Source organism: Lissotriton helveticus, chromosome 10 (assembly GCF_964261635.1).
Source record: "Lissotriton helveticus chromosome 10, aLisHel1.1, whole genome shotgun sequence".
In the NCBI taxonomy this organism is placed as follows: Eukaryota; Metazoa; Chordata; class Amphibia; order Caudata; family Salamandridae; genus Lissotriton; species Lissotriton helveticus.
The window spans coordinates 489,678,375-489,705,405 of NC_136071.1; the positions used below are offsets into that span (position 1 = coordinate 489,678,375).

At 41.0% G+C, this 27,031-nt stretch overlaps 1 protein-coding gene across 1 annotated transcript in view; it reads left to right on the top strand.

The window, feature by feature from the left end:
* Nucleotides 1–27,031, top strand: part of MAPK8IP3 (mitogen-activated protein kinase 8 interacting protein 3) — a 683,833-nt gene that overhangs the window by 457,842 nt on the left and 198,960 nt on the right. Inside the window, exons 19-21 of the mRNA XM_078662972.1 lie at nucleotides 7,730–7,915; nucleotides 13,079–13,268; nucleotides 15,691–15,801. Coding sequence (XP_078519098.1) covers nucleotides 7,730–7,915; nucleotides 13,079–13,268; nucleotides 15,691–15,801 — 487 coding nt within the window. The remainder of the gene's footprint in view (nucleotides 1–7,729; nucleotides 7,916–13,078; nucleotides 13,269–15,690; nucleotides 15,802–27,031) is intronic.

The following is a 27,031-nucleotide window of genomic DNA, read 5'->3' on the forward strand; positions in this document are numbered from 1 at the left end:
TAACCTCAACACGCTATTAATGGAGTTATGGACGCTCGCCTGATTGTGAGCTACTGCGAAAGAGGTACTCGGACCCCCTTCTCCTGCCACACAGAACTACGACGATTCAGTAAGTGTAGCGCCGACCACACGGTTACGCCCACCGTGTTGGTTTTAATTAAACTAGCCACGCACTGACCAAAATGTTTTTTAGTTTCAGGCGCCAATTTCTACCATAGCGACGAATGCGCTTTTGGAACCTCCTTCAACACTGATTGTGTTTTAACTTGATTAATCTTCTGTAAGTAAGTAGCCCTGCCCGCTTCTCTCTAACTATGGCTAATAGCACTTCATAGGTTCTAATAATTACTCTTGTCTCTCGATTTATAAGTTCAAGTAGGACCCTTGCCTACATAGAAGTGAACGAGCGCTACTTGAATTCCTCATTGAAAGACGCAATTCCAATAATTTTTAAAGTAAGTTTCTTGAACTTAGCAGCGAATATGGTTATTTCTTAGCCCCTTAATTCTGCCATACTCGCTCAGAGTTAATGCATGTTTACAGCGACCAAGCCCAACCAATGCCTATATAATTTACATTACCTGCAGATTCTTTGGAAAAAAGCGACACCCAACCAGCTGTATTGTACGAATTACTATCCTTGCCCTACCCACCGGCAAGGTACATTTTAATATTGTGACAAACCAATTACTGAAATGCATGCGCTTACATACAACCTGTATCTGCATGAGCGCCACGCACTAAGGTACATTTTAAAATTGTGACAAACCAATTACGTAAATGCATGCGCTTTTATATAACTTGTGTCTGCATAAGCGCCACGCACTAGGGTGAGGTTAAATCACATAACCCCCTTATTATTCCTTCAAAAAACGCATGTATAGTAATAAGCACATGTGCATGCTGTAGAATCCATTTCATTTAATTTATTTTAAGTCTAATTTCTTACCTTCCCGGGAGCACTCAAACAATGGCATATTAAAGCAAACATGTAGGAATGCCAGTAAAGTACACATACAGGAAACAGAGTGTAATTGAAATTCTTGTAGTTTCAGGAGGCTCAACTGTCCTGATGAAGATCTAAAACAATATAGATCGAAACGCCGTCGACCTACCCAAGGAATTTCACTTGTTCTATTGTATATAATTGTTGTGTGTTTTTATCCTTGTTGTTGTGTGACAGTCCGTTCACTTTGATCACTTATGTCACGTTCTGCACCGTATTATTCACCTGAGCACCTGCAATACAGTATATATATTTATGTATATCGTTAAGAGAAAAGAGTAAAAATAAAAAAACTCTTATCCTTACCTACTACCATTGCTCCCTAGCGACTTATTAAATACTCGCTCTTTTTCCCTCTAAGGACCTCTTACGGCCTACCTCGAACCATTGTTCTTTAAAATTATCGTTCTACCCCAGGTTCTACTGTATGGGGTTCCCTTGTTTATAACAAACATTAGAAAAAACTAATAACCTGGCTTTTCAACTTGTAGGATTCTCTAAACTCTGGCCAGCCTCCTAAGCTGGTACTGCCTCGCTAGCAAGCTTGCGCACCTAGAAACCTTAGGGTAGTAGTGCACATTTATTGTAAATTTTGATTTAATTTCATTTCTGCGAGGTAGAGGGAGGCGGATCGTAGGTGTCTGGTCAGTTGGGGGAAGGCTATGCGTTTGTTGATATAAGAATTTGTGCAGGGCTTTGTGTGTCATCATCTTGAACTGGCATCTCTTCTGGATCAGGAGCCAGTGTAGCTCCTTGAGCTGGGGTGTGATTGGTGTTCATCTGGGAAGGTCGAGGATGAGACAGCCTGCTGAGTTTGGCATTTTCTGTAGTCTCTTCAGGAGGCATGTGGTGATTCCTACGTTAAGTGAGTTCCCTTAGTCCAGCCTGCTGGTGATGATGGCCTGTATTATGGTGCTTCTGGTGTTGAATGGGAGCCATCTGAAGATCTTGCAGAGCATGCGTAGTGTGTGGAATCAGGTGATCAAAGAAAAACCGGTACTGAACTCTATTTTGTGTTCGCAAAGTTCAGTGGTATTACTGGAGAGCCAGTATTATTTTAATTTTCTGGATTATCTCTACATTACGGGTTGTTAGCCACCTTGATGCAACCTTTCATAATCCTGCTAGTCTCACTGGTTCAGGAAAATGTCACCAAACTGATACCTTCACACTATAGATAGCTATTCAACATATTAAGAAAGATCTCAAACAAATACTTTGTTTTCAAACAATTGAACCTGTGGCATGGCAAATATTTTATTATTTGCCATGCTGATCGTGATGTGGGAAGGATCACCTATCCACAGAAATGTGCGCACAGTATCACATGAAACTCTCCTGTTTCTTCTCAAAGTTTAAATTTATTCAATTCTCCATAATAAATCCATTTGAAATACTGGTTTCACATTATGATTCAGCTTCAATGTCATATGCAAACATAATTTTCTTCTTATGATGCAAACAAATCACTGTAGTTCATGATTTTCCAAAGATACCCAATGCATTTCGGGTCATTAAAGAAGGACCCTTCATCAGGGGTCTGTAAAAAATGAAATGAGACAGGACCTGAATATATACTCCACTCAATCGAGAATATCAAACACATAAACAACGAATACAATGCAAGATATAATATGTCATGCAAAACCAATGTCAACATGCATTTAGTGAAACGACTCATGAACAGTTTATCAAAATGTGCACTGATGCTATATTTCACAACGTAGGTGAAGCGCCTGAAGAAATACAGATTGCAATGCCTAACGTGCATAACCTTAAGAGTGAACACTAAAACTTCCAAAGTTGCTAGCCTTACTCATGAATGTTAAGAGCATGTAACTCGAACGCGCTCTAAGCCAATAATCTAAAACACATGAATTACACGGAAGCGATAACTTACATTGGACGGGAAAAGCTAAGTCTCAACTCCTCTACGGGAAGCTAGCGCTCAGGAAATGAATTTACGCGCCAAATGAAAAACGTAAACATCGGGCTTGAGGCGGTCACCTGACCGGAATGTCTACCAATCGCGCTGCGTTAAGCATGTGACACGTATGTCACGTGATAGGGATCTGAGGCTTCACTCGAAAGTGACAACAGTGCGTTGTCAATAAAGTATTCAAAAAGACTCTGTTGTTGTATTCGAATGCACAATAACAACAAGATTTTACCCAAAGAGATGCTGAACATTGGTATTCATAAGTTTATATGATGTCAATGAACAATTTTGGCAATATGTAATAAACATTTGAAAAACAAAAAGGCGAATCGAACCGGAAGGTCTGCAAATTAATATTAATCGTGCTCATAATGGGGGACACAGTGTAAGTTCTGAGTCAATGTTAAAATCCTGATGTTATAGAAAACATGAATATTCTATCCGATCATTTAACCCCATTGGAAGTGTAGAATTCAATTTTTTGATCCAAAAGTACTCGGCTCTTAGTCTTTGTTTGACAGGATCCCTGTCACGGTATTGCGGGATTGTCTCCAAAACCATATAACGTAATTGAGAAATTTGGTGTTTTGCTTCATTCCAATGACTGGCAACTGTAGATTTCTTGTTGAAGAGTCTTATATTGCTCTTATGTTCCGTTATACGAATTTTAACTTTAAGTTTCGTTTGGCCAACATATACTTTGCCACACGGGCATTTAATCATGTAGATACAATTCGAGGTATCACAAGTGCTTGTGTGATGTAGTTCAATTTGATGACCTTTCATGGGGTGAGTCAATATATTCCCTGTTATAACGTTGCTGCAATTAATGCAGTTTTGGCATCTTAACATACCTCGCCATTTTACATCCTCCTTTTTGGGTATATTGAGCAGTTCTTAAAGATTTCTCGATCTTTGAAACGCAAAAGTAACTCTGTCATTATACTAACCAATGAGATCTGGTTCAGATTGGATCAAGAACCAATGTTTGTTGATGATACGTTTTATCCTGCTTGATTCAGTGAAATATTTCAGTACACAAACAGTTTTTTGATCTCGGGTTTTAATTTTCTCTTTCAACAATTGTTCTCTGGATTGTTTTGACACTTTTACTAAAGATGCGTCCAGAATATCTTGCGGATAACCACGTTGGCGATATTTTTCCGTTTGTTGTTTTAGAGAGATTTCTAAATCTGAATTACTGGTTGTGATCCTTTTCAATCTTATGTATTGCAAAGTGGGTAAATGTTTTTTGAGCGGGTCAGGGTGAAAACTTTGAAACAACAGGCTTGAGTTCCTATCTGTTTGTTTAATATGTACTTTAGTGCTGATCTTGTTGTCTTGCAGCATTATTTGCACATCCAAGAATGCTATGGTTTCTTTTTCGATGTTATGAGTAAATTTTATGCGTTCATTCAAGGTGTTCAATGTCATAATGTATACGTCGATTCCTCATAATGAGGGTATGGAAGCTCTGGAATGGAGTCTTTTGAATAGTGACTTGGAAAAAACCCAAAGGATATTCATCATGGAATTAATGCAATTTGCATTGTACTGCAGTTATTTTGAGTCGCAAGGTAAATTTTATAACCAATGCAATGGAACATCGATGGGCTTTGGGGGGGCACCCTCATATGCCAATATGTACATGTGCAAATTCGAGACTGATCATATTTTGGAGAACTCAATTTGGACTGAAGGTCTTATAATTTTCAAAAGGTTCATCGATGACATTTTCCTAATTTGGAAAGGTTCACGGAAAAAACTAGAAGACACATTATGACATTGAACACCTTGAATGAACGCATAAAATTTACTCATAACATCGAAAAAGAAACCATAGCATTCTTGGATGTGCAAATAATGCTGCAAGACAACAAGATCAGCACTAAAGTACATATTAAACAAACAGATAGGAACTCAAGCCTGTTGTTTCAAAGTTTTCACCCTGCTCAATCACCTCCTGCATCCTCTACCTTGACTCTCTGTGTAGGGCACCAATATGAAAAGCCTGCTTTAAAGGTTCTTTGCTTCACATCCTGATCTAGTTCATTTTTAGGTGTAGATTGGGCACAGCCAACTTAATGAGTTCATATTCCTATCAGTCGATTTCTTACAGGCAAGAACTCTAGATATATGTACTACTGCCCTTTAAATTCTGAAGCCACGTGGAATGGAATTGTGTCTTCTACAGTGTGTGGTCTTTCTCTGGATTCACAGGCTTGCACATTCTTGTTCTCAGCTGGAGGATCCTCAAAAAAATATTGCTCTATTTCTTGTGTAACATTTTCAAATGATGAGGAGGAAGTGCCTAAAAATAACCTTAGTGATTTTTAGTGGAATCCCATAAGGTTCTTCCTAAGCATTATCCAAGTTCCTTTGATCCACTATTATGATAAGGGATTCTAAATTCACACTTGGGATTTAGCTCCTGGCCACTATTGTAGACATTTAATTTGTCTCTGTTGTGGTGTGTTTACCGTGTGTCTGGATCAGCATGGATCAGTAGAATTTTGCATTTGTTTTAATGGTAATATTCATTCTGGTCATACAGTGGTCATACTTTGGATTGTTCTTATTCTCCCTTTCCTAATCTTGGTTAGAAAAATGTGCCATATGGACTCCTATGTATCCTGATGGATTGTAGCCAGGATTTTGACACAGTAAGAGTATTGAATGTGGGGTTATGGCTGCACTCGATGACCATCCTCTCGGACCACTAGTGCAGACCGGTTGCCTGTCTGGGATCTTTTAGACCGGTTTGTGGCTTTCCATTTTGCAGACCACAGAATACTTCTAACTACAGCAGGAGTGAAGGGCATTGCTCTTACACAGTGTTGTTTGTTTTTGAAAGAGTGCTATAAGACATTTTACTTTCGCCCTTTATTGTTTATAGACCAACACCAGCAAATGCAGGGGTTTGCAGAGCAGTTCCCTTTTTTCAACAATATTAGTCTGGATAACTAAAACGGTAAATCCCTAACAGGACTTTACATTCCAGATCTCACTATGTTCTATCACTACATTGTTTCAGTAAAGAACAGATGGGGGGGACATTCTTTCTCTGCTCTGACTCCCTACTTGTGGAACTCATTACCTATCATCTTAAGGGAATTGTTGAGCCATCATCTGCCTCGCAGAAAGGCCTTGGAGACATACCTCTCTATTAGTGAGTCTAATAGGTGCCAACTATCCCCTAGTGCCAAAAGCCTCTAGGAATAGGTTTGCTTTACTGAAAAATAAAATCACATTGGACAATGTGTTACACCCATTTTCTGGAGTTACATTGTGCCTTCTTTATGTCCTATGCTTTTGCAGTAGAGAACTGATTTATAAATGGCAATTTCTGCATGAACATTCAAAGCAAGCCCGGGGTAGAGTAAGTCGGATGTTGTTACTAGTGAAGATGTTATTTCCTCTGAACATAGCAGTCTAACTTCTGGGAATAAGGGTATATGAAAAGTGCAGTTCTGTTCATGATTCTTGTCTATAATCTTTGCTACTGTGTTTATGCAGAAGTGCACAGCAATATAGATAACCTTTTCAGATTTTTGCCTGGAACAATTTGTGCAACATTTGCTAATATGAAAGAAGCTGTAATTTAGGAAATTAAAGTAACTCAGTAATTAGCTTTCCCTTATCACTTTTCTAGCCAGGTCTGGTGCTACATAGTGGTGCCATGTCCCTATCCTTCCGAGTCCCTTGGAAATATGATGTCGGACTCGCTCGGGCCAGTAGTTGGAGGTTGGACAACAAGTGATTTCAAAATTTAGTATGCCGGATTCATGTCTTTTTTGCAATATTCCTTCACCGTCTGCACTTTTTTTGGTTGGAGCGAGGAGAGCCAGAGGAGAACTGTGTTTTTCCAGAAGAATGTACTAGAAAGAATTACAGTCTAATGTTGGGCATTTCTGGGAATTGTGAGACGGCAGAAAATTGTCACTTCAGATCCTATTTTGACAAGTAGGGTCTCACTTGGTAACATTTATCTGGAGAAAGGGGATACTGGCTCTACAATCATGGAAAATGTATGTTATTTTGCTAGTCCCCATATAAAATAAGACTTTCATGTTGCTATTTTCTCTTAGAATGTGTAATGTATTGTAATATCGATGTATAATGTGTACTGTATTGTAATATAGATGTTTATGCTTATATAGTTTTAACAATTGGAGGTATCAAGGCTATATGCTTACAAAAATATAGGCTCCAAAATATTTAAGTATGACATAAAGTAAGAATATTAAAGTGTTATAACAAATTCTCTGGTAATCCTATAAGGCACAGTATCGGATGTTATGTGCTCAACCAAGATCACGAGATCTGCTGTAAATCTCTAGATCCACTGCATTTCACATGGAGATTTACCTGCAGACATAATATGAATTTATCAGCAGAACTGGGATTAGAATTATTAATTACCCCCCAACCATTAGTTCCTCGTTACTGAGTGGTACCTCTTCTAATCTCCAATAACTTCTTCCACCAGAGTTATCTGGTGCCCCTGTATCAGTAACACCTAGAGGGCAGTGGAGGGAGTGTTCACAGACTTAACAGGACAGACTCTTGGGCAAATTTAGTGAACCCCTTAGGATATAAAAGCAAAATCTACACTGAATAATTTCAACAACATATGATTTTGGATCCATGTCTCTCTTGTACCGTGTTTGGCGCAGCATTTTTAAATAGTTGCATCAAAGGCGTATGGAAGTCTTGTGTGTGCTTGGAAATGTGATTTCATAGCAATTATTGCATTTTCATTATCCTGTCCAAATTTCCTTCAGCGGCCAGTGATAGTGACTACCCGCCAGGAGAGATTTTCCTGGAAGGTGACATCAACCCAGAAGACTCAACTGACACAGATGGCGTCCTTGCGGGGATCACCTTGGTGGGGTGTGCTACTCGATGCAATGTACCACGTAGCAACTGCTCTTCCAGAGGGGACACACCAGTGCTAGACAAGGGGCAGGGTAAGATATTATATTCACCAATATTTAGGTTTATCCTCCTTCAAAAAATATTAAACGACTGGAATGGTGCTCGGTTAGACTGGATTTATCAAATAATTTAAGTTATAATATTGTTATTTGTGTAGAACTTTCAATGATTATTACGGCACTAGCAATTTCATAATCCAAATGTCCTTTGGTGCCGTATTGGAAGTGCCATTGTTCACTATGAATGTTGCTGTTGTTCTTTGGCTGCCCACGGTTATTAGTTTATTTTGACACTGGTTTGTGTGATCTAGGAAAGATCATTGTAGTGTCTTATGCACATCTGTAAGTGCACCAAAGAACTCTTCCCTTTTTAGTTTGATATTCGTCCATGGTACTACCAGAGCATTCTGTGTGTTTTTGTTAAGGTTTGCAGTTTCAGTCCGTGACTTATAACAGGATAAATGCTGATAGTAGTGTGATGGTCGCTTATAGCCTGATTTTGAAGAGGTCAGTAACAGAAAATCTGCCAAACAAATATTCCTATTTAGTGTTTCCTTTATGGAAGATATCCTGTCAGCGAAGACTAATCCAGCCTCACTATCGCCCCTTCAAGTAGTTGAGTTAACTCTGTAGACGGTGGTGGATCATCTGCCCAACCAAGGGTAATGGTCCATCACCCTGTCCTTCAGGGTTGCCTCTAGGAAGCCCACCACTGTATAGTGCCTACGTCAAGGTAATTAGAGTGTAATTGACATCCCCTATCATGTTTGGGAGACTAGTGTGTGAGCACTGATTACATATCACCTCTTTGGGGGGACGCTTTCCCTTGTCACATTTGTTGATTCAAATTCTGTTAGCAGTGACAAATTTTAGGTTATATTTGGAAAGATTGTTTTGTCACTAAAATTGCTCCCTCCCTAGTGGATACTTTCACTTTGCGAAGAAACATCTGCCACTTAGTCAAACAGCCATAAATATGGCAGATTTTCCTCTGGTCTTGGATTAAGTTTGAAGTCCATTACCATGCGGCAAGAAAAAATACTGACCCAATTCCTGAATTGTAAATCGGGATATTAATCCATTGCCATGATCTGTGAATGTCAATGTCTATAGTTTGGCTGGAGCTCCAGCCCGTTGCACTGGCCAAGGTCCCCCTGCCCATTCTTCCTATCTGTCTGTTTTGATATTCCTAGACTGTTAATCTCTTTGTCTCAGTGTTTCCATTTCCATCCATCTCTTGTTATCTAATACACCACCTGCCTCCACCCATGTGGCCACTTCTTTTGCCAATTAAGTATTCCAGCATAGGCTGCCTACGGGCCATGTAAATTCCTTGTTGTAGCTCCTACCTTTCCACGTTTTATCTACATAGACACAATGTCCCCTCTTTACAGACTCCCTCACACAATCTCCTCTCTTGACAGACTCCCTCATGATTTTGCGCCTTCTAATACATTAACCCAATGGTACATTGGTGGGTTGCAGGTTACTTCCCCCTGACACCGCCCAGAGCAGAGGTGGTTTCTTTTGGAGATTAAGTTGAGAGACACTCTGTAACCGTGCACCTCCTTTCCTTTGAAGAAAGGTTGGCCACGAAAGAGTGCCAGAAATCTATTTGCTCTCGAAAGTGTATGTAAGTATTGAAACAACTATTTTTCATTATGTTTAAGAAGGCAGTTCTCCTCACAGAGTTCGTGCTGAAAAGAACAACCATTTGGAACAGCCATTAGTCATTCTATGAAATGCTAAACATTGTTTCTGTTTGTATGTTCTAGAAATGTCACTACTGTAAATGTAGCTTCATAATTATCTATTTTTTCTAAATGTGGTGCTGTAAGAATACTGTATTTGAGGTCTGTAAGAACTTCCAACGAGCGTTCTGGGCTTTTGCTCTTAGTGTTCAATGACAAAATATAGAAATAACGTAAGCTCTGTGTGGACATTTGACTTTTTCATAAAATTACAAAAGTTCTAGTGCTCTCCAGCGTCAGGACACTCTGCAGGGTTCACAGCGGTAAGTCATGCCTTTGTCAGACAGATTTACTGTGGTTTTGTTTTGTTTTTTTAAAACTTTATTTAGCATTTATCATCGCAGGTACAATAAAGCACTGGGACCAGAGAAGAAAAATGTGATAAGTATCAGCAGGCATAAATACAACTTTCCCATGACCATTTCAACAATGTTGTGATGTTTATGCTCCGTCCCCAACATGAGTTCTTCAGTTCCCTCCCCATATAACAACATATAAGACATTTCAATCATATATGGAACCATAGTGAAAAAAAAACATACATAAGGCCTGAATACATCTTAGCTGTAGTTACTGAGGCCCCTAGCTGGGACCGTCCGCCCCTTCGGAGTAAATATCATCACCTATGCGGACGATACTCAGCTAGTGGTGGCTCTAAACCCCCTGCATAACTCACCCCATGGCCTGAAAAACTGTCTGGAAGCAGAAACCGAATGGATGACATCCTCTGAATGGGGATAAAACAGAGCTCATGCTCCTTGGCAACTCGATCAACAGCATCATTGACCCACTCTGGCTTCCCTGCCTGGGACCTCCCCCTGCACCAAAAGACTCGATCAAAAGCTTGGGCATCTGGTTGGACAGGTCACTTGACTTTAACCACCAGGCGACCAAACTATCAGCCACCTGCTTTGGCCTTCTAAGACTCCTGCGCAAAATCCTCCCCCTGCTACCTTTTCATGCCAGACAGATAATGGTCCAAAGTCTAATCCTGTCCTGTTTGGACTTTGGGAATGCCCGATATCTTAGGGCTCCCCAGGCCACCCTAAACATGCTGCAGATAATTCAGAACTGTGCTGCCAGAACCCTCCTTCAAATTCCCTGACGAGTCTCAATCAAACCCAGACTGAAGGACCTCCACTGGGTCCCAGTAAGGGCAAGGATCGAATTCAAGGCAATGTGCATTGCACATCGATCCTTCTGGGAAACAGGCGCTATCATCAATCGGCCCTTGATAACCGCCTACCATCCCACCAGACAGCTCAGGTCAGGGTCCTCCTTCCTTGCTATAATACCTAGGTTCTAGAAAGCTAGGTGTGGAGGGCGCTCATTCTCCCACAATCTCGCCAGGCTCTGGAACGCCCTCCATCTTCCGCTCAGATCGGAGCCCAAACTACTCACCTTCCGCAAACGTTTAAAAACCCTGCTTTTTAATAAACCAGAGTAGCTCTCAACGGCTCTGTTACAAGCCTGACTTCTGCAGCGCTGGGACGCCTAAGGGTAGCTATCGGGCTATATAAATGGTCTTTTCATTTCATTTCATTTCATTTCCCTGCGCTGTCAGCCTCCAAGGGGACAGGGACATGCTGCCCCCTACGTGTCCATCTAGCCCACTCCGGTTGGAACAATTCCATGATCTGCTGGTGCAGAGGGGGTCAGTTGCTGGGCTTGCAAATATACCCGGAAGGGCCCCCATACATCTTTGGGCCTGGAGGAGTGGGGGATCATTGCCGCATAAAGGTCGCTGTTCATAGAGCAAGAAGCCATTCTCTTTAGCCAACCCTTTTTCCGAGGGAGATGCCCGGCCACCCCAGTGGATCGCCACCTCCCGTTTGGCCAGGAGAAGATTTACTTTGGTTCATAAGGCTGCCTCTTGCGCAATTCCCTAGACATTTACTCTGCAGTAGTGTGTGGTTCTTAATGTGTGGTTTGGCATAACAGTCTCTTAAAGCATCTTCTCTTAAAATTCCTAAGGTATCTTAGGACTGGCCATCCTGCTTGTTTTACTGCTATTGTGCCTAGTTAAAATGATTACCTTTGCGCTCTCTATAGATGTGTTGTTTGTAACTGGCTGCCCTACAAATACCTCTCCTCAATTTATATGTCCTTCTGCATGCCCTTCAGTACCATCGCTGAGCCACAATCATCTACAAAGTCGTCATCATCATGTTCTCATCTGTTTTATGTTCTGCCTCAGTCAACATGGTTAACCAAAATTGTGGGAAGAGTCTACGCCATAACCCTCTGAATTGAAGGATTTCTGATATGTCATTCTTTTAGTCACAGTCCAGATAGATCTCAATCCCCAATATGGTTACAGAAGATAGGAAGGGTGTTGCTATGGAGAATATTTCTTTGCAATTAAGAGGTGATCCATGAAGCATGGAGGTGCAGTCAGAAAGACTCGCACCATTCTGGATAACAACATTCATGTTGGATTAGAATATTTGGGGTTCAATAAAGCTGTATGCCCACCGACCTACAAATTCTTTCACCTTCAGCGAAACCTCTTTCCATCCAGTGCATTTCTTTCATGAAGCCATTTTTGCAGAGGATAATGAAATGGCAAATGCTTAGATCATTGCAGATTTGTAGCAAACCGGATCAGTCTTTATCTGACTCTTATTTCCCCCTGAAAAGCGCTGGGTATTCCTATTCCCACTGATCCCGGTAAGAATGACCCTACTTGATGAGCGCTTATTGACTGTTGCTAATGACGCCTTTCTACATGGGCACTGGGAGGCCCTTCTGACGTACCTAGTTCAGCATAAATATGATGAGTTATTTACCAACCCTCGGAAAAGGCGGGTGCAGATATAGCCCCTTCCCTCTGAATGGTCATCAAATTGATGTTAGTTTAATTTACTGTTCTTATGCATGTACTTTTGTATACATTTGTATCTGAGCGCAATATATGTTTTGCTTCGTCTCTGCCCTTTGTTCACTTCTGAAGCGGTCTGATACCTGCAAGAGTCACGTTCACGTTATATAAAACGTTCTATTTTTTTTAAAAATGTATTGTGAATTAACCCTTTAGGTGCTGCCGTCGGCCAACGGTCGTCACGGGCACTACCTCCCCAGTGCTGCGTGCGACCGCTGGACGTCCAGTTCAGCACTGGATAATGGACAGCGCAGCACTGGGGAGGTTTGTTTACTAGCTCCTAAGGTGTTAATGCTGTTATGTAAATAACATATACACACATGCAATGTTGTGATACCTTATGGCACCTAAGAGAAATTTACATGGAATCACAAAAGCATTTTTCTCTTTTCCAATAGGCAAATAAACATGTAGCTAATTTTGAGTGGCACAGGAAGATAAGGTGATATGTGCATTGACTCACAGCTGAATAGTCTAGGGTCTGGTACTGCAGCTTTTTAATATCTTGGCATCTTACTTTAACAGCCCTCCATTCCTCCATTTTTTCTTTGTTCTCATTCCCAGGTGAAGTGTCCTCTGTTCCTAATGGGAAGCATCACCCTTCTCAGTCAGCTGAGGAGGCTACAGAAGCCACAGAGGTACCGGAGAACACAGCGAATGAAACCGAAGTGGCACAGGTTCGGTCTGGTCCTCTCACAGAGCACGTATTCACAGATCCAGTGCCAGCACAGCCAGTGAATGGTAAACCTAGCAGGTACAGTCAAGTCCTTTTTCAATGTTCCGCTATCCAGCTTCATATTACCCTGTTTCAATGGAGTCACGCAGTGGGGTAGATGTGTGTCACGCCATACCTGGGAGAGTGGTGGCAGAAGCATTCACTGTCAGTGTGTGGGGGTAGCTTTCCAAAGTGGATTAGACTGTGAAGGAGAGAGCATGCAACTGCTAGTACTTCTGTGAAATGAATAAGGATGCTCTAGGTTCACAGAAAAAAATTACTGATTGGTATTTTCTTGCAAGCGGAGATGCAATACAGAAACAAACCTTGATCACATGAGCAGACAATTGCGAGAAAGTTAGTAATTGTTTCTTTGATAAAATAACCCAAATCTACTCTACAGTTCAAAAACAGCCCACCCTAGAGGACACTGATTGGGAAGCCCTGGAACCCCACACTGGTGCTTGATCCCACTTAGGAAATGTTGCCCCTTTTTCAGAAGAACAAGTCGCTACGGCAACGATGGAGGTCAAATCAGGATCTATGCTCGACCCATGCCCACATTTCATTTTTTATTGAGTAATAGCAGTTCTTTGCCTCTACGTTACACATATTTTTAATTGCTCGCTAGATACAGCTGTGTTCCCAGAGTCCTAGAAACAAGCAATTGTATCCCCTCTGCAAAAAAAGCTGGCAATTTAACAAACTATCGACCAATCTCCCAACTTCCTTATCTGTCCAAAGTTCTTGATAGGTTGAATAATAGGCCTTTAGCTGACTATTTTGAGACTAATGAGCTCCTGCATTCCTCACAGACATGCTTCAGGGCCTCTAACAGTACTGAGGCTACTCCGCTAGCCGTATTAGACAACATTAGACTTTTGAAGGACCAGGACAAAGCTGCCACCCTGATCCTTTTGGACTTGCCGGCGGCCTTTGATATCGTATCACATGATCTCTTGTTTGGAACCTTACGTGAAAAAGGGGTTCACTCCAAAACTCTTCATTGGTTCAACTCATTTTTGCTTAACAGAATTCAAACAGTATAAATGGGCTCTTTTTCCTCCAACCCTAAAACAACTAAGTGCGGCTTCCCTTAGCCCAACTATGTTTAATGTCTACGTCTCCCCTTTGGCCACGATCTGTAGAAAATGGGGTTTTAATACCTTGTCCTATGCCAACGATCCGCATTTGTTGATAGCTTTTGAGGAAAAACATGAGAACACTAAGAGTAACTTGAGCAACTGCCTCTCAGCAACGGCAGGTTGTATGTCAGACCACTGCTTGAAGTTAAATGCGGAGAAATCTGAGATACTGCTCTTTGGTGGTGCATACTTAGGGGCACATTAGGATGGCGGGCCAACTTTGTCCGCCCGCCATCCTGACGTAACAAGGGACCGCCCGCCATAAGGGCGGGGGTCCCGTATGTGCCATTAGGATGCGCCCGCCACAGTGGCGGGCGCATCGTGCATCCCTAACATTGTGGCGGTCGGTGCACTCAGCACCGCCCGCCACAATGCCTTCGCCTCATTGATGAGCACATGAGGTTCCGAAAGAGGCTGATTTTCACGGGTTATTGTTCAAGGCCCGATGGTTTATCTTACTAAACTCCTCCTAAACAGGTTCTCGCCTATCCCCCTGCAGTAATGTCCCTTGGGATGAATGCTGCGCTCTACAAATACAAATACTATACCATACTAGGGATATGATGAGAAAGTAGACAATATATAGAGGAGTGAAGAAAAAGAGTGATGCTGTCCACTTCAATCAAATGTAGCTAATTGTTTATGTCCGAGAACCTGGAGAGGAGAAACAATGGGCAGTGATGCTAGATGCAAAGAGTACTACATGTAATGAGACAGAAGAGAAATATTAGAAGGATCTCAGCTACTAGCTTCAGTGTTTCGAAACAACATGATAGGGTAGTTCAAAGAACAGTGAAAATGCCTAGGAAGTGGTACAACTAACAGAAAACAAAAAAGTTGTCTTATCACGGTACAAACCATAGTCACACTGCGGGCATTGCGTCCAATTGTGGAGGTCTCAATACTGTTTTTAGTTAATATAAAGCTATGAATATGTTGAAGTGTTTCCCACATAGGCATATCAAAAAAGAGGTAAGGACTTACATGGAGAGGAGAACGAAGAGGGCAAAAAATAATGGAAGAATTTGAGAATACTCTAGTGAAGATGAGATGAGATTTGCTGCAGGGGGCTCTAGATTATATTAAGCAGTTTTTCAAAGAAAGAGTGGTACATTGCTGACCCTGCCTGATAGCAACAATATTCAATTAAAATAGGCAGAATTTAGAAAGTCCTTTTGCAGTCAATTTTAGTGTCATACGGTGATAGAGTAGGGTTTGTCAAGCGTCTGTTGTGGGGAAAGGTGAAGGAAATGGGGGTCTGGCGCTCATTAAGTGTTGTTATTAACTATGTATCTAAAATGTTCTTCTTCACACAGTGAGAATGGTCAGCAAAAGACCGAGCCAAGCACGACGCAGCCAGAGACCGAGACAAATGGGGAGGTCACCAGTTCATCACCCACCATGTGGCTTGGGACTCAGAATGGATGGTATGGTGCTCTCATCTAGTGTTTTGTGATTGTTGCTCCGTCAGTCATATTTTTTATTTTGAGGTTCATGGTATTATTTGATTGGCCTCTTTTAACACTGTTGGCATTTGGTTAGATCGCAGGGTAGGTGTCGCAGGGTAGGGGGCGTTGTGAGAAGTGTATAACAATCAAACTTTTTTTTATAGGTTGAGGTGTTATTGTTAGGTGGAAAGGCTTGTTGACGTGCCCATTGGTGATTCTCAAGTTAGGGTTCTGTTTCTAAACTAACAATGGGTCGATGACTCTTCAACGCCATTCTCTGTGGAGGATTCCCTGTTAAGGCCTAGTAATGCTTTATTGTGGTGTATTTGATAAGTCAGAAGCACCACCGTTGACTGGAGGTATTGCCCTCTCTCAGGTTTGCTCACCACAATAGAGTGGTCATTTTGTGATTTAAATTTGTATGCCAACTCAACGATTCAGGTGTAAGCTAGGGCTTAGGTGGTAGAAGGAGGTAAAGTGATGGTCCCACAGAGGAAGCATTTTGGAAGAATTTGTGGGGCAGCTCTTAAAATGCACCTTCATGATATGGAATATCAGTGGATGGTGGCCCGGCACAATAGCACAGGTTTCTAGCATACCTGAACTGTAGGGGGGTTCACCTTGCTTTCTTACTGAAAACACTTCACTGGAACATAGGATGCTAACCTTTCAAAATAATAGAGGGAGCAACTATACTGCTACTCAAATAAACCAGAATTGATTTCCCTGAAAAACAGGAACAGGAAGCAGTGATTGGCAAGGGAGGAAATATAGACAGGAACATGTAGAAGAAAGGAAAGGAAATGAGAGAAGAGCAGAGGAGATGAGGAGTTGAGAATGTAACTGGGGAGAATACATAGTGCCGCATTCCCATTCTCCACCTCACTGCGTGCACAACAACAGCTGAAGACAGGCAATACATCTGTCACAGGGGCAAGCAATCGGACATATACCATTGTTCAGCAGGTAGCTACCTCTGTCACTGTAGAGAAGAAAGAAATATATATATATTTGTATCCGCCAAATTAAAATTAGCTGGAAACCAAAGTGATGCCCTAGTAACCAGACATACCAGACCCCTCCAGTCAGTTGTTTACTTTGCATTTACAACTCCACAACAGGGAAGAAGATTCAAATTAAGGTTATGCCACTCAGACATCTCTGTAGCCAAGGATGTTTCTCCTTCATGGTCCCTGTTATGCTGACATGCACCACTACCCATCAAGAGGGAACCAATTGCCAACATGTTACTTCTCCATTACAGGCCACAGCTTCATCAAGAAAGCTAGATGGCTCTGAGGCAGAGGAGTACTGTGACAGAGAGATACCAGCCATGTGACACCCACCAGTATGCTAACAGCCAGAGGTTATAATCAGCGCCACTGGAATTATGCAATTCTGCAGTTGAGGCGATGTTCGCATGATTATGCATTTGCCACAAAATCCATCCCCTGCTGTGTAATCTTCAGATTTTAATAATACAATGATTTCTAGCTCAAACAGATCAAAAAAACAATGCTACTCTGGTTCCCTTGCACCAGAAGTCTTTTTGCAAATGTTGATTGGACATCTGTCAATTGCCTATTGATGTATTTGGGTGTTGGTACTAATAATGTGAACTCTTTCCCTAAACACTGTTACCAGGTGTAAAAATGACAAAATAATTAAGTATTACTATCACAAAATGTGCGCGTTATCCCACAAAATTTGCCTTTCCCCTGCATAATATTGACAGTCCTGCCTCAGAATTAAGCCTACTCTGCTGCATAATTTCAGTGGCACTGGTTATAAAGTCACTCTCTGATACCTTTAAGGATTCTGTAGGGCATCCAGCTTCTCTGACTGCATCCATAGCCATGCCAGAAACTGCTATGCCTCCACTGCCACTCCCGCAGAGATGTGACACGGGGTACCGGTTCAGTGGACAGCAGAATCGAGCTAGTATTTGGAACCTAAGAAGAAATATGAATGCACTTAGCACCTTCCAGGAAGGATGGGAGGAAAGAGTCCTCTTTTGTAAAGCTGCCACTTAGGCCCTGGCCCCGTACTTACCCTCCAGGCAGTCAGTGCAAGGCCCTTCTATATTGCATTGTGGGTAAACCATGCAGGCTGGGTTGGCCGATAGCTCAGAAGTGTCAAACAAGCTGTTAAGCTGCTGCAGAGTATTTATACTCTGTACCACTTTAAAAAATGATGTAAATATTTTTACATCATTTTAAAGTGGAGTGTGAGCACCGTCTGTGATGCAGGCCACAACGCAGTGAGCTCGGGAGAGACGGCTTAAGCCAATGACCACACAATGTATGCATGAGAAAGACCATAATGAGACAGGTGCACAATCATGTTAACAGATAAACCTGGCTAACTCCTTACAGACTACAATTATATCTTAATAATCAATCACCAGACCTAGCCAATCCCCCCTCACCCCTAAAAGTCAACCCCAAAATACTTAACTCTTCCTGAAAGGAACTTCATAATGGTAAACTTAAGTGCCATATTGCAACACACATCTCCTTGACCAACCCTAAAAGACAGATACTTTATTTCTGCCCACTCAGCAGCACAATAACTCTACCTCATTTCCACCCCAAGTTTATGCGTCCAAGCAGAAGACTAACCAACCAGAAACATCCTTGTGCTTCTCAAACCAATAAGAACCTGCCCTAAAGAAAAATCCTCCCGGAGGAGATTTCTGCCAAACACCTCAAAACCAAAACGTCTTACCCTATATTGATGCCAACTTATCCCTCAATTACATTAAACATAACTCTCTGCCCATGAATGAGGAATGCACTTGTCGTCTCATGAATAAAAATGTGTCTCTTAAAACCATATTGCCCAGTGCCACAATCTCTCCATGATTTCATTCCTGAGAAAGTTCCTCATTTCTTCATTTACCTTTCTCCTAGCCTTATCTATTGCCGCAGGTTTAAATGTCCCCTGTCAAACCCACCTCATAATCAGCTGTGTGTCTACAATAGCGTTGTCTTGATCCTCAATATTTTAATCTTCCCTACATCTCTCTTCGGGATTTTCAATGGGGTCAAACCTTTTGTTATGCACTAAATCCTTTTCCTCCTAATGAATAACTAAAGTAGCAGGGCAGCTGCGACCCTTGAACTCGCGTGAGTGGGATTTAACCCCAATGCATTCTCCCCCCCACCATTTTATCCACACTATACTGTTATGGAAGCCAAGCTGCCTTTCATAGGGCCTCATCTTCGCCTGTCTGGATGTCCCTTTTATGAACAAATGTCTACAGAACCAAATCCTAATCCCTCCACTTATTTCCCAATTAAGAAAACGTGGAACAACAGTAAAAGAAAATCAATAAAATCTCTATGATGCGGCTAGTGCGGGCCGCCCCATAGCACTTTTCTTACACAGACAAAATGAGTGTGGGGGTGGGAGGAAAGAAGTAACATGGACAACGAGTGGTGAGGGCGATAGGAGAAAAATGAATGTGTTTAAAATTACATTGGAGTTATAAACATGATAGCAATAAAACTGTGCCAACTTGGGTGAAGTGTGAAAAAATATCAACACTGCAATTAAATTGCAACATTAGAATAATCGGACCAATCCTTCTCCAATGCGGAGGGGCAAGCACTTGGGGGAGGAAGATGTCAGCGCTATGATGCCTGGTCAAGAGAATAGGCGGTGGGAGCACCACAGAGACAACGGGATGGTTGCAAGAGGGTGGGGGGTGAGGCATCACAGATAACAGGAGAGTGTGGATTGGGAGGGAAGAAGCAACACCGACAGTGAGGGGTGGGGGTGGGAGGGAAGAAACAACACAGACATGGGGCAGTGGGGGTTGGGGGAAGAAGTAACATGGACGACAGAGGAAGAAGAAGGAAAAATAGTACCTAAATAACACCGCCAGCAGCAGGAGAACACTAATTAGATGAAGTAGTCTATATTTGGTCCATGCTCCAGAAGAAAAAAGAGGAAGTGAAGCCAGCACATGCTGCCCAATTAGGAGGCCACAAATAAGAGTGACAATGAAGCCCATGAATGGTAAGCAATGGGCAGGCTACCAGTCTCTTCTAGTAAACAATATGCCTCAGAAGAAAATGTGCATTCGCTGTCAAAGGCGGTACTTAGAAATCACTACATTCCAAAGGCCAAACAACCCCTGCTCTTATCTGTGCCCGGTTTGCCATAAATTCTGCCACACCCTTTTGTAGGAACTATTGGTTGACCATGCCAGAGACCGCTCAATTAAGTGAGTTACTCTCACATGATCCTTATTAATGCATTTTGTCTGAATTTGGTGAAGCCAACATTTCTTTAATGTATGATGTTTTGGACGCCTTTGTTCATGATGCCGCTATAGCAGGGGCTGCACAATGGAGAATTTCAATCTTAATAAACAGTATAAAGGAACAGAAGAAAGCGCACCTTGGAGTATCCAACACACAATGTTATGAAAGACAGCGTGGAATTGGTTATGTCAGTCTGTTGAGGCCAGTGTGGTGAATCTTACGGACACTAGAATACAATGTATCCTTTTTCACCTGGAGGGCTGGGCTCGGCCCGAGGTATTAAATAAAGGCGCCACGGCTGCTCGGGCCAGAGCACGTAACCCATAACAGTGTGTGTTGTGTAATCCATTGGGAGACTCCATGCAAGAGGTCTGTGAGAGGCCTGTGTGGACCTAGCCTGCCACAACTACAGCTGGTTAGCTCAGGCCTATATTTCAAACAGAACAGTAATCAAGCTTCTAGAATGAAAAAGTGATTCGCTTACATTCACCCTCCCTGGAAGCAGCAGGGCCCAGCTCTTGGGCGAGGCTGACGAGAAAGGCAGTCCATCATGACACACATATCTGACTACGGCTGCACTGTGACTACACGCAGTCCAGGGTCGGACTTGGACAGAAAATATGCCTGGGCACCAACACAAAAGTGGCCCCATTAAAGAATCGGATTTCTAAAAGAAAGGTCCATGACTACAAATTGGGACAGTTGTGTTCTTGTAAACCCACTTTAAGTGTTTTTCAAAGTATGGGCTAGTGCATGCATTTGTTCTTGCTACAGGCAATGTTAGCTTAAATATATGGGAAACCAGCAGTTAAAACCGGCCCAAAAGACCATAAAACAGCACCACAAAAAGCCAACAATGGCCCACACACTGACCTGTCAGATCAGCCCACCTGGCACTGCCTGATTGTTCTACAGGCCAGCCCAACCCTGGCTCAGCCCCATTACCCCACTATGAGGTCGTGGCACTCCTACTCACCCTGGGGAAAGCTGTAACATGAGTGTCAGTGCACCTCTGCACCGAGTCACCCCCTGATAAGGGAGCCTTTATTTCTGAGAGCTCCAAACGTTCCCACCACCAGTCAGAAACCTCACTGTCCATCAGTTGTGCCTGCCATTTTACGTTCATATTCACAGTATATCAGAAGGACTCTACTACCAAGTACCAAGCATCAGGCATTAGACTAACGCATTTTTGTGTGGTGCTTCGCATCACCGCACTGAATGCATTGTCACTCATTATAGGCATAGTGCCTTAACTGTCACTCAAGCCGTTATCGCTGCCTAAAACTATTAAACTAAACTGGAGTCAAAGCAGGCAGCACGCTGTGGCGTGCACGCACTGCTCCCTCCCGCAGGGTTGGGGCCTGGCTGGCAGCTGCTACAATGTATCTAATGAGAACTCAGTAGATTGATTCCTGCTGCGGTGCGGCTCTCAGAATTTGACTTCACGTCGAGGTAGTGCCCAGTGGCTGCTACTAAGACATGACAGCCAGTCAGTTTTTGTGATACAACAGTCTGACTTAGGTGCCGGAGGGACATCACGTCATGCTACAGGAGTCTATTGTGGGAGGCTCGCTACCACTGATTTGTGGCACTCGCGGAGCTGCCTGCTTGCACTGGCTGCCCGTGGCTCAGCTGTGAGCTGCAGTTATTCAAATCAAAGACCCCAATCCCCACTGCAAATTCAATTGCAGAGGAAGCAGAGTGACTGTTGCAGCGTCCAGGACTGTCATTGGACAGGATTCACTAACTAAGGAGGCAGCCGGCAAACCTGAATAGCTGCTGCAGCTCTTGGCGTGAGCCTGCCTCGCAGAGTTGCTGCAAGTTGAAGTAAGTGAAACAGTGTGCAGTGCAGCCAACCAAGTTTGTGTTAATTAAAAATTCAATTTTAGAGGCAGTGCGGGATCAGGCAGTTGCCTGCAATCGGTGGGTGCAGGTCGTGCTACAGAACAAACTGTAGCCTGTACATGCAGGTGTAATTTCTGATATTTATATGTTTCCCTGGTCTTCATCGCTTGATTCTGCTTGTGAGAAAGTATCACTCATCGTTGTTGAAATGTCACTCATAATTGCACTGAAATTATGAAATTAGCAATCTAAAAACTTGGCAGCTATGGGAGAGAGGGTTACTGCTCTGAGGTTTTAAGGAAAGCATCCACTTAAAACCGGCACATTGTTTTACCGCATCTGCAACTTTTGCTGCATAAATGCCTAGGGTGAAACATTACATTTCATGCTTATATAAGGTGGGAATGGGCCATAACGTAAGCCCAGTGTCAGAGCTTTTCAAGAATGCATCTTTATGTGTCCTCCCTCAGACCCATTTAGCTTCTTTGCAATCTGTGCAGGTACTGCAGCCCAACACACCTGACATTACTTCCTTCGACAGGAATTGTTTTGAGCCACAGTACAAAAGGTTTACTTCTAAAGTTGAAAAACACAAATTAGAAATATTGTTAGGTAGAATAATATGATGTCCAATTACAGGATCATCAGCCTGCTAAAGTAATCTAAAAAATACATTGCATAGAGGGGAGAGGAAGTGGTTTTACGGCCAGAGCTGCCAACTTTGGAATTGGGGAACCAGGTTCAACGCATATACATGCTACAAAGGTTTTTCAAATGGTTGCTTCAGACAACCTGATGGACAGTCACACAAGCACTTATCACCAGCTGGCTTGATTACAGCAACTCTCTTTACGCCGGAATCTCCAGACAACTCTTACAGAAACTCCAGGCTACATAGAACACCGCTGCAAGATTCATACCAGACCTGCCATGCCACAGCCACATCACACCGCACCCCAAAAAGCTTCACTGGCTCCCCATTCTCAAGCCCAACCAATTCAAACTTCTCATGCACACATACAAAGCCCTTCACAACACAGGACCAGAATACCTGAAGATCCTCATACACTTTCATCAACCCACCAGATGCCTACGCTCTGCCACAATCTCACTCATACATATTCTCCGCATTATCAAAAGCAAAACTGGAGGATACTCATTCTCCTGCATTGCACCCAAGACATGGAGCGGCCTCCCTCAACACATCAGAGCCTCCTCCTCACTTCTTTAGTGCCGAAAGAAGCTGAAGACCTGGTACTCCATGCAAGCCCCTTGTGAACCACACACCTGCTCAAGCGCCTGGATACTCTCTCGGGTGATTAGTACTGTGTACAAATCAATGGATCACTGACAGAATATCGACAACAGTACTATCGACCTACAGAAATATTGTGATGAAAATATCGTTGTTAAAAATATTCGCCTCCTATCTTCATAATGGTAAGTACAAAAATATCAAAGAAAAACAATATCGAAGTAGAAAATGTCGGTATTTTATAGGTATAAAAAATAATACAAAATAAACTAAATAATAGATTCAACGTAAAAAAAAGTTTTAGATTTATTTGTGTATTTTAACAATTATAAGTCATACATTTATTATAGAAATGAATTAAACATACATATTTAAAATGTAAGATATATGTATTTACTTAAAAATAATAAAGGCATAATAATTTTATTTAAATATAAAATGTTAGAAATATATTAAAAATTGTAAATAAATATATATATATGCATACACCTGTAACATAAAAATAAAAATTATATTATAACTTAAAATATTAAAATATGTAAAAAAATGTAAACGTACATTTTACACTACATTGACTGCAACAGTAAGTAAAGTGTTGGATAATAGAGGAGTAAAAATTACTATTCCCACTCCAGAGTGCAACAGTACGGAAAGTGTTGGATAGCGGAGGGGAATAATTTACTTTTCCCACTTCAATAAGTGCAACAGTAGGGAAAGTATTGGACAGCGGAGGGAACTAATTTAATATTCCCACTCCAACAAGTGCAACAGTAGGGAAAGTGTTGAATACCGAAAGGATAAAAAATACTATTCCCACTACAGAGAGTGCAACAGTAGGGAAAGTGTTGGATAGCAGAGGGGAAAAATGTACTATTCCCACTCCAGCGAATGCAACAGTAGGGAAAATGTTTGATAGTGGAGGGATAAAAATTACTATTCCCACTCCAGCGAGTGCAACAGTAGGGAAAGTATTGGATAGCAGAGTGGATTTATTTACTATTCCCACTCCAATGAGTGCAACAGTAGGAAAAGTGTTGGATAGCGGAGGGGATAAAATTACTCTGCCCACTCCAAAGAGTGCAACAGGAAGGAAAGTATTGGATAGCGGAGGGGTAAAAAGTACTATTCCCAATCCAGCGAGTGCATCAGTAGGGAAAGTGTTGGATAGCGTAGGGGTAAAAATTACTATTCACACTCCAGCGAGTGCAACAGTAGGGAAACTGTTAGATAGCGGAAGGGTAAAAATTACTATTCCCACTCCAGTGAGTGCAACAGTAGGAAAAGTGTTGGATAGTGTAGAGGTACACATTACTATTCCCACTCCTGGGAATGGAGCAGTAGAGAAAGTGTCGGATAGCAAAGGGGTAAAAATTACTATTCAAACTTAAGAAAATTCAAAATTAAAAACAAACAAAATATCACCTACTCTATAACATATAATAAAAAAGCCAAAACCAAAAATATATATTATACATTTTTACAAAATATAGAAACATATTATAATGTAGAAAAATATAACATTTACATAAAAAGATTAATTTTTTAAGTGTAACAGAAATGTTTTTTATAAACTAAATGTTTTGTAATAGAAATTAACTGTAATCTGAAAAAATATTTATTATAGAAATGTAATATGTTTTTTATTACCCTGTAACACCATACAACTTACATCACACATCTAAATTAAATAAAAAAGTGTACCGCCATAATTAACACCATTAATTATCAATTTAATAAATATTAATAATTTAAAAACATATTTAAAAAGGTAACAATTGGTGTTCTAACCAAATGTTACTGGTAAGGAACATAAATCCCCAAACAAAATATAAAAAAAACAATTACCAAAAATATTTATCAATTAATAAATAAATATTCATGATCAAGCAATGATTAAATAATGTCAACTAAATTACTTTCCACAAGCTACCTCAATAAACACCAAAAACACACCTAAAATATTTACACAATTTCCATAACTATTTTTACAATAATACATTATTATCAATGAACAACAAATAATTAATTATTTTTTTTAATGTACTTCCCACCATTTACCACTTTAAACACCCCAACTCACACATCAAAATGATTACACAATTGGCATATTTAAAATTAATTAATTAATTAGCATCAATTAACAAATAATTATGTATTTAAAAATACATTACCTCCCACCATATTCCCCTATAAATGCCACCACTAATTTCGTAAAACATGACACAATTAACATAATTAATGAACAATTAATCAATTAACCATAGAAATATGAATAATGATCAATACATTAATTCACACAATTAACACTATAAAATAAAAATGAATACATATTATATAACAAATATTAATAGTTAAATATCTTTATTTTGGTTAAAACAAGAACCATAAAAGACATGCATACAGTATAAAAAAGCAGAAACCAATTTCTAATTCCGCGCCCATCTTTGCCACAATTCATATATGCCAATTGGTGGCCAATCAGGGGTACTTGCGAAAATAAAACAATAAATACATTTTTAAATCTAAAAATATGGCCCATTCATGAAAGATAGAAAAGTCACAGCATTACAGTTAACAATTCATTAAAACATACTTTGTATGAGTGGTAATGCTCCTATTTTTCCACTACAGAAAAAAGAAGCTAGGTTTATAAAAGTTATAGGCAATACAGACACAAACTCGTAGTTCCAATCCCACCTCTAATACTTGTAGTGACTCAACTAAGAGTCTAGCAAGGGACACTACAGCTTAAGACTCCTTCTCCTTCGTACTATCTCCACAGAAAAAAGATATCTGCTTACACTGAAAACAATGGATTGGGTTGTTTCATTTCTAAAAATTCTTTCTGCCTCACTGAAACGTCTAAAACCCAAAAGACGACAAATAGGTTTTATCCATTTTCTTCTGGGGAATGGATATGCGGAGCAGAAGAATAGTACATGCGCTTCATCCTCTATGGCACCATTACTACACAGTTCACATCTAGCCAGGTCGTCCTTCCCTGCATTACCTTTATTGCCAACCCATCTCGCAGTATTTGCTTTGATTTGTAGTAGGCAATAACGGAACTTTAAATACAGCGATTTAGCTAGGCCTGGTAATTCAATTCAATTTATTTATTTATGATTTTGGAACTCAGAAGAGATCCACATAAAAGCATGACAGAGAAAATGTACATTTTCATATAATCACAATAAAAAATACAGAAAGAAAAGAAAAAAAAACATTTTATAGACCACTAATATATTTCTAAAAAGCTTTAAAAAAAGTTAAAAATTTTATAACAAAACATTTCATTGGGTGGATTGTAAATGGCATCTATGAATGCGGTGGCTGACAAAATACTTAATTTTAGACAAATAGGTCTCAACCACTTACGCCGATGTAAAAGTAGAGCCGGACAGACAAAAAGCACATGAGTCATATCCTGAGTTGAATTATTACAGAGATTACACATATCTGAAGAACCATACCATCTGGACAATAAGTTGTTCAAAGGGAGAAGATCCTGCCTCAATAAAAACCAAAACGGCGTACACCATGAGGGAGATTCCAAGTAACATAAAATTGCACTTTTCTTATTAGGCAGGAGTCGATGACAGGAGAAACACCTTTCTTTAAGATACGGGCTTACCTATCCATCTTAAAACTTAATTTCCAGGAAGCCAGTTTCAGAGTGGACTTCAGCTGGTATGCAGATAGAGTAAAAAGCACTAACACATCTAATTGTAAAAGATCAACTGCAATTCTAAAATTCTTTACAATTAGAGAATGCTCTTTTAGAGTTCCTAGTAATTCTTTTTGAATAAGATGTCTTAGAGTAGCAGGTTCTCCC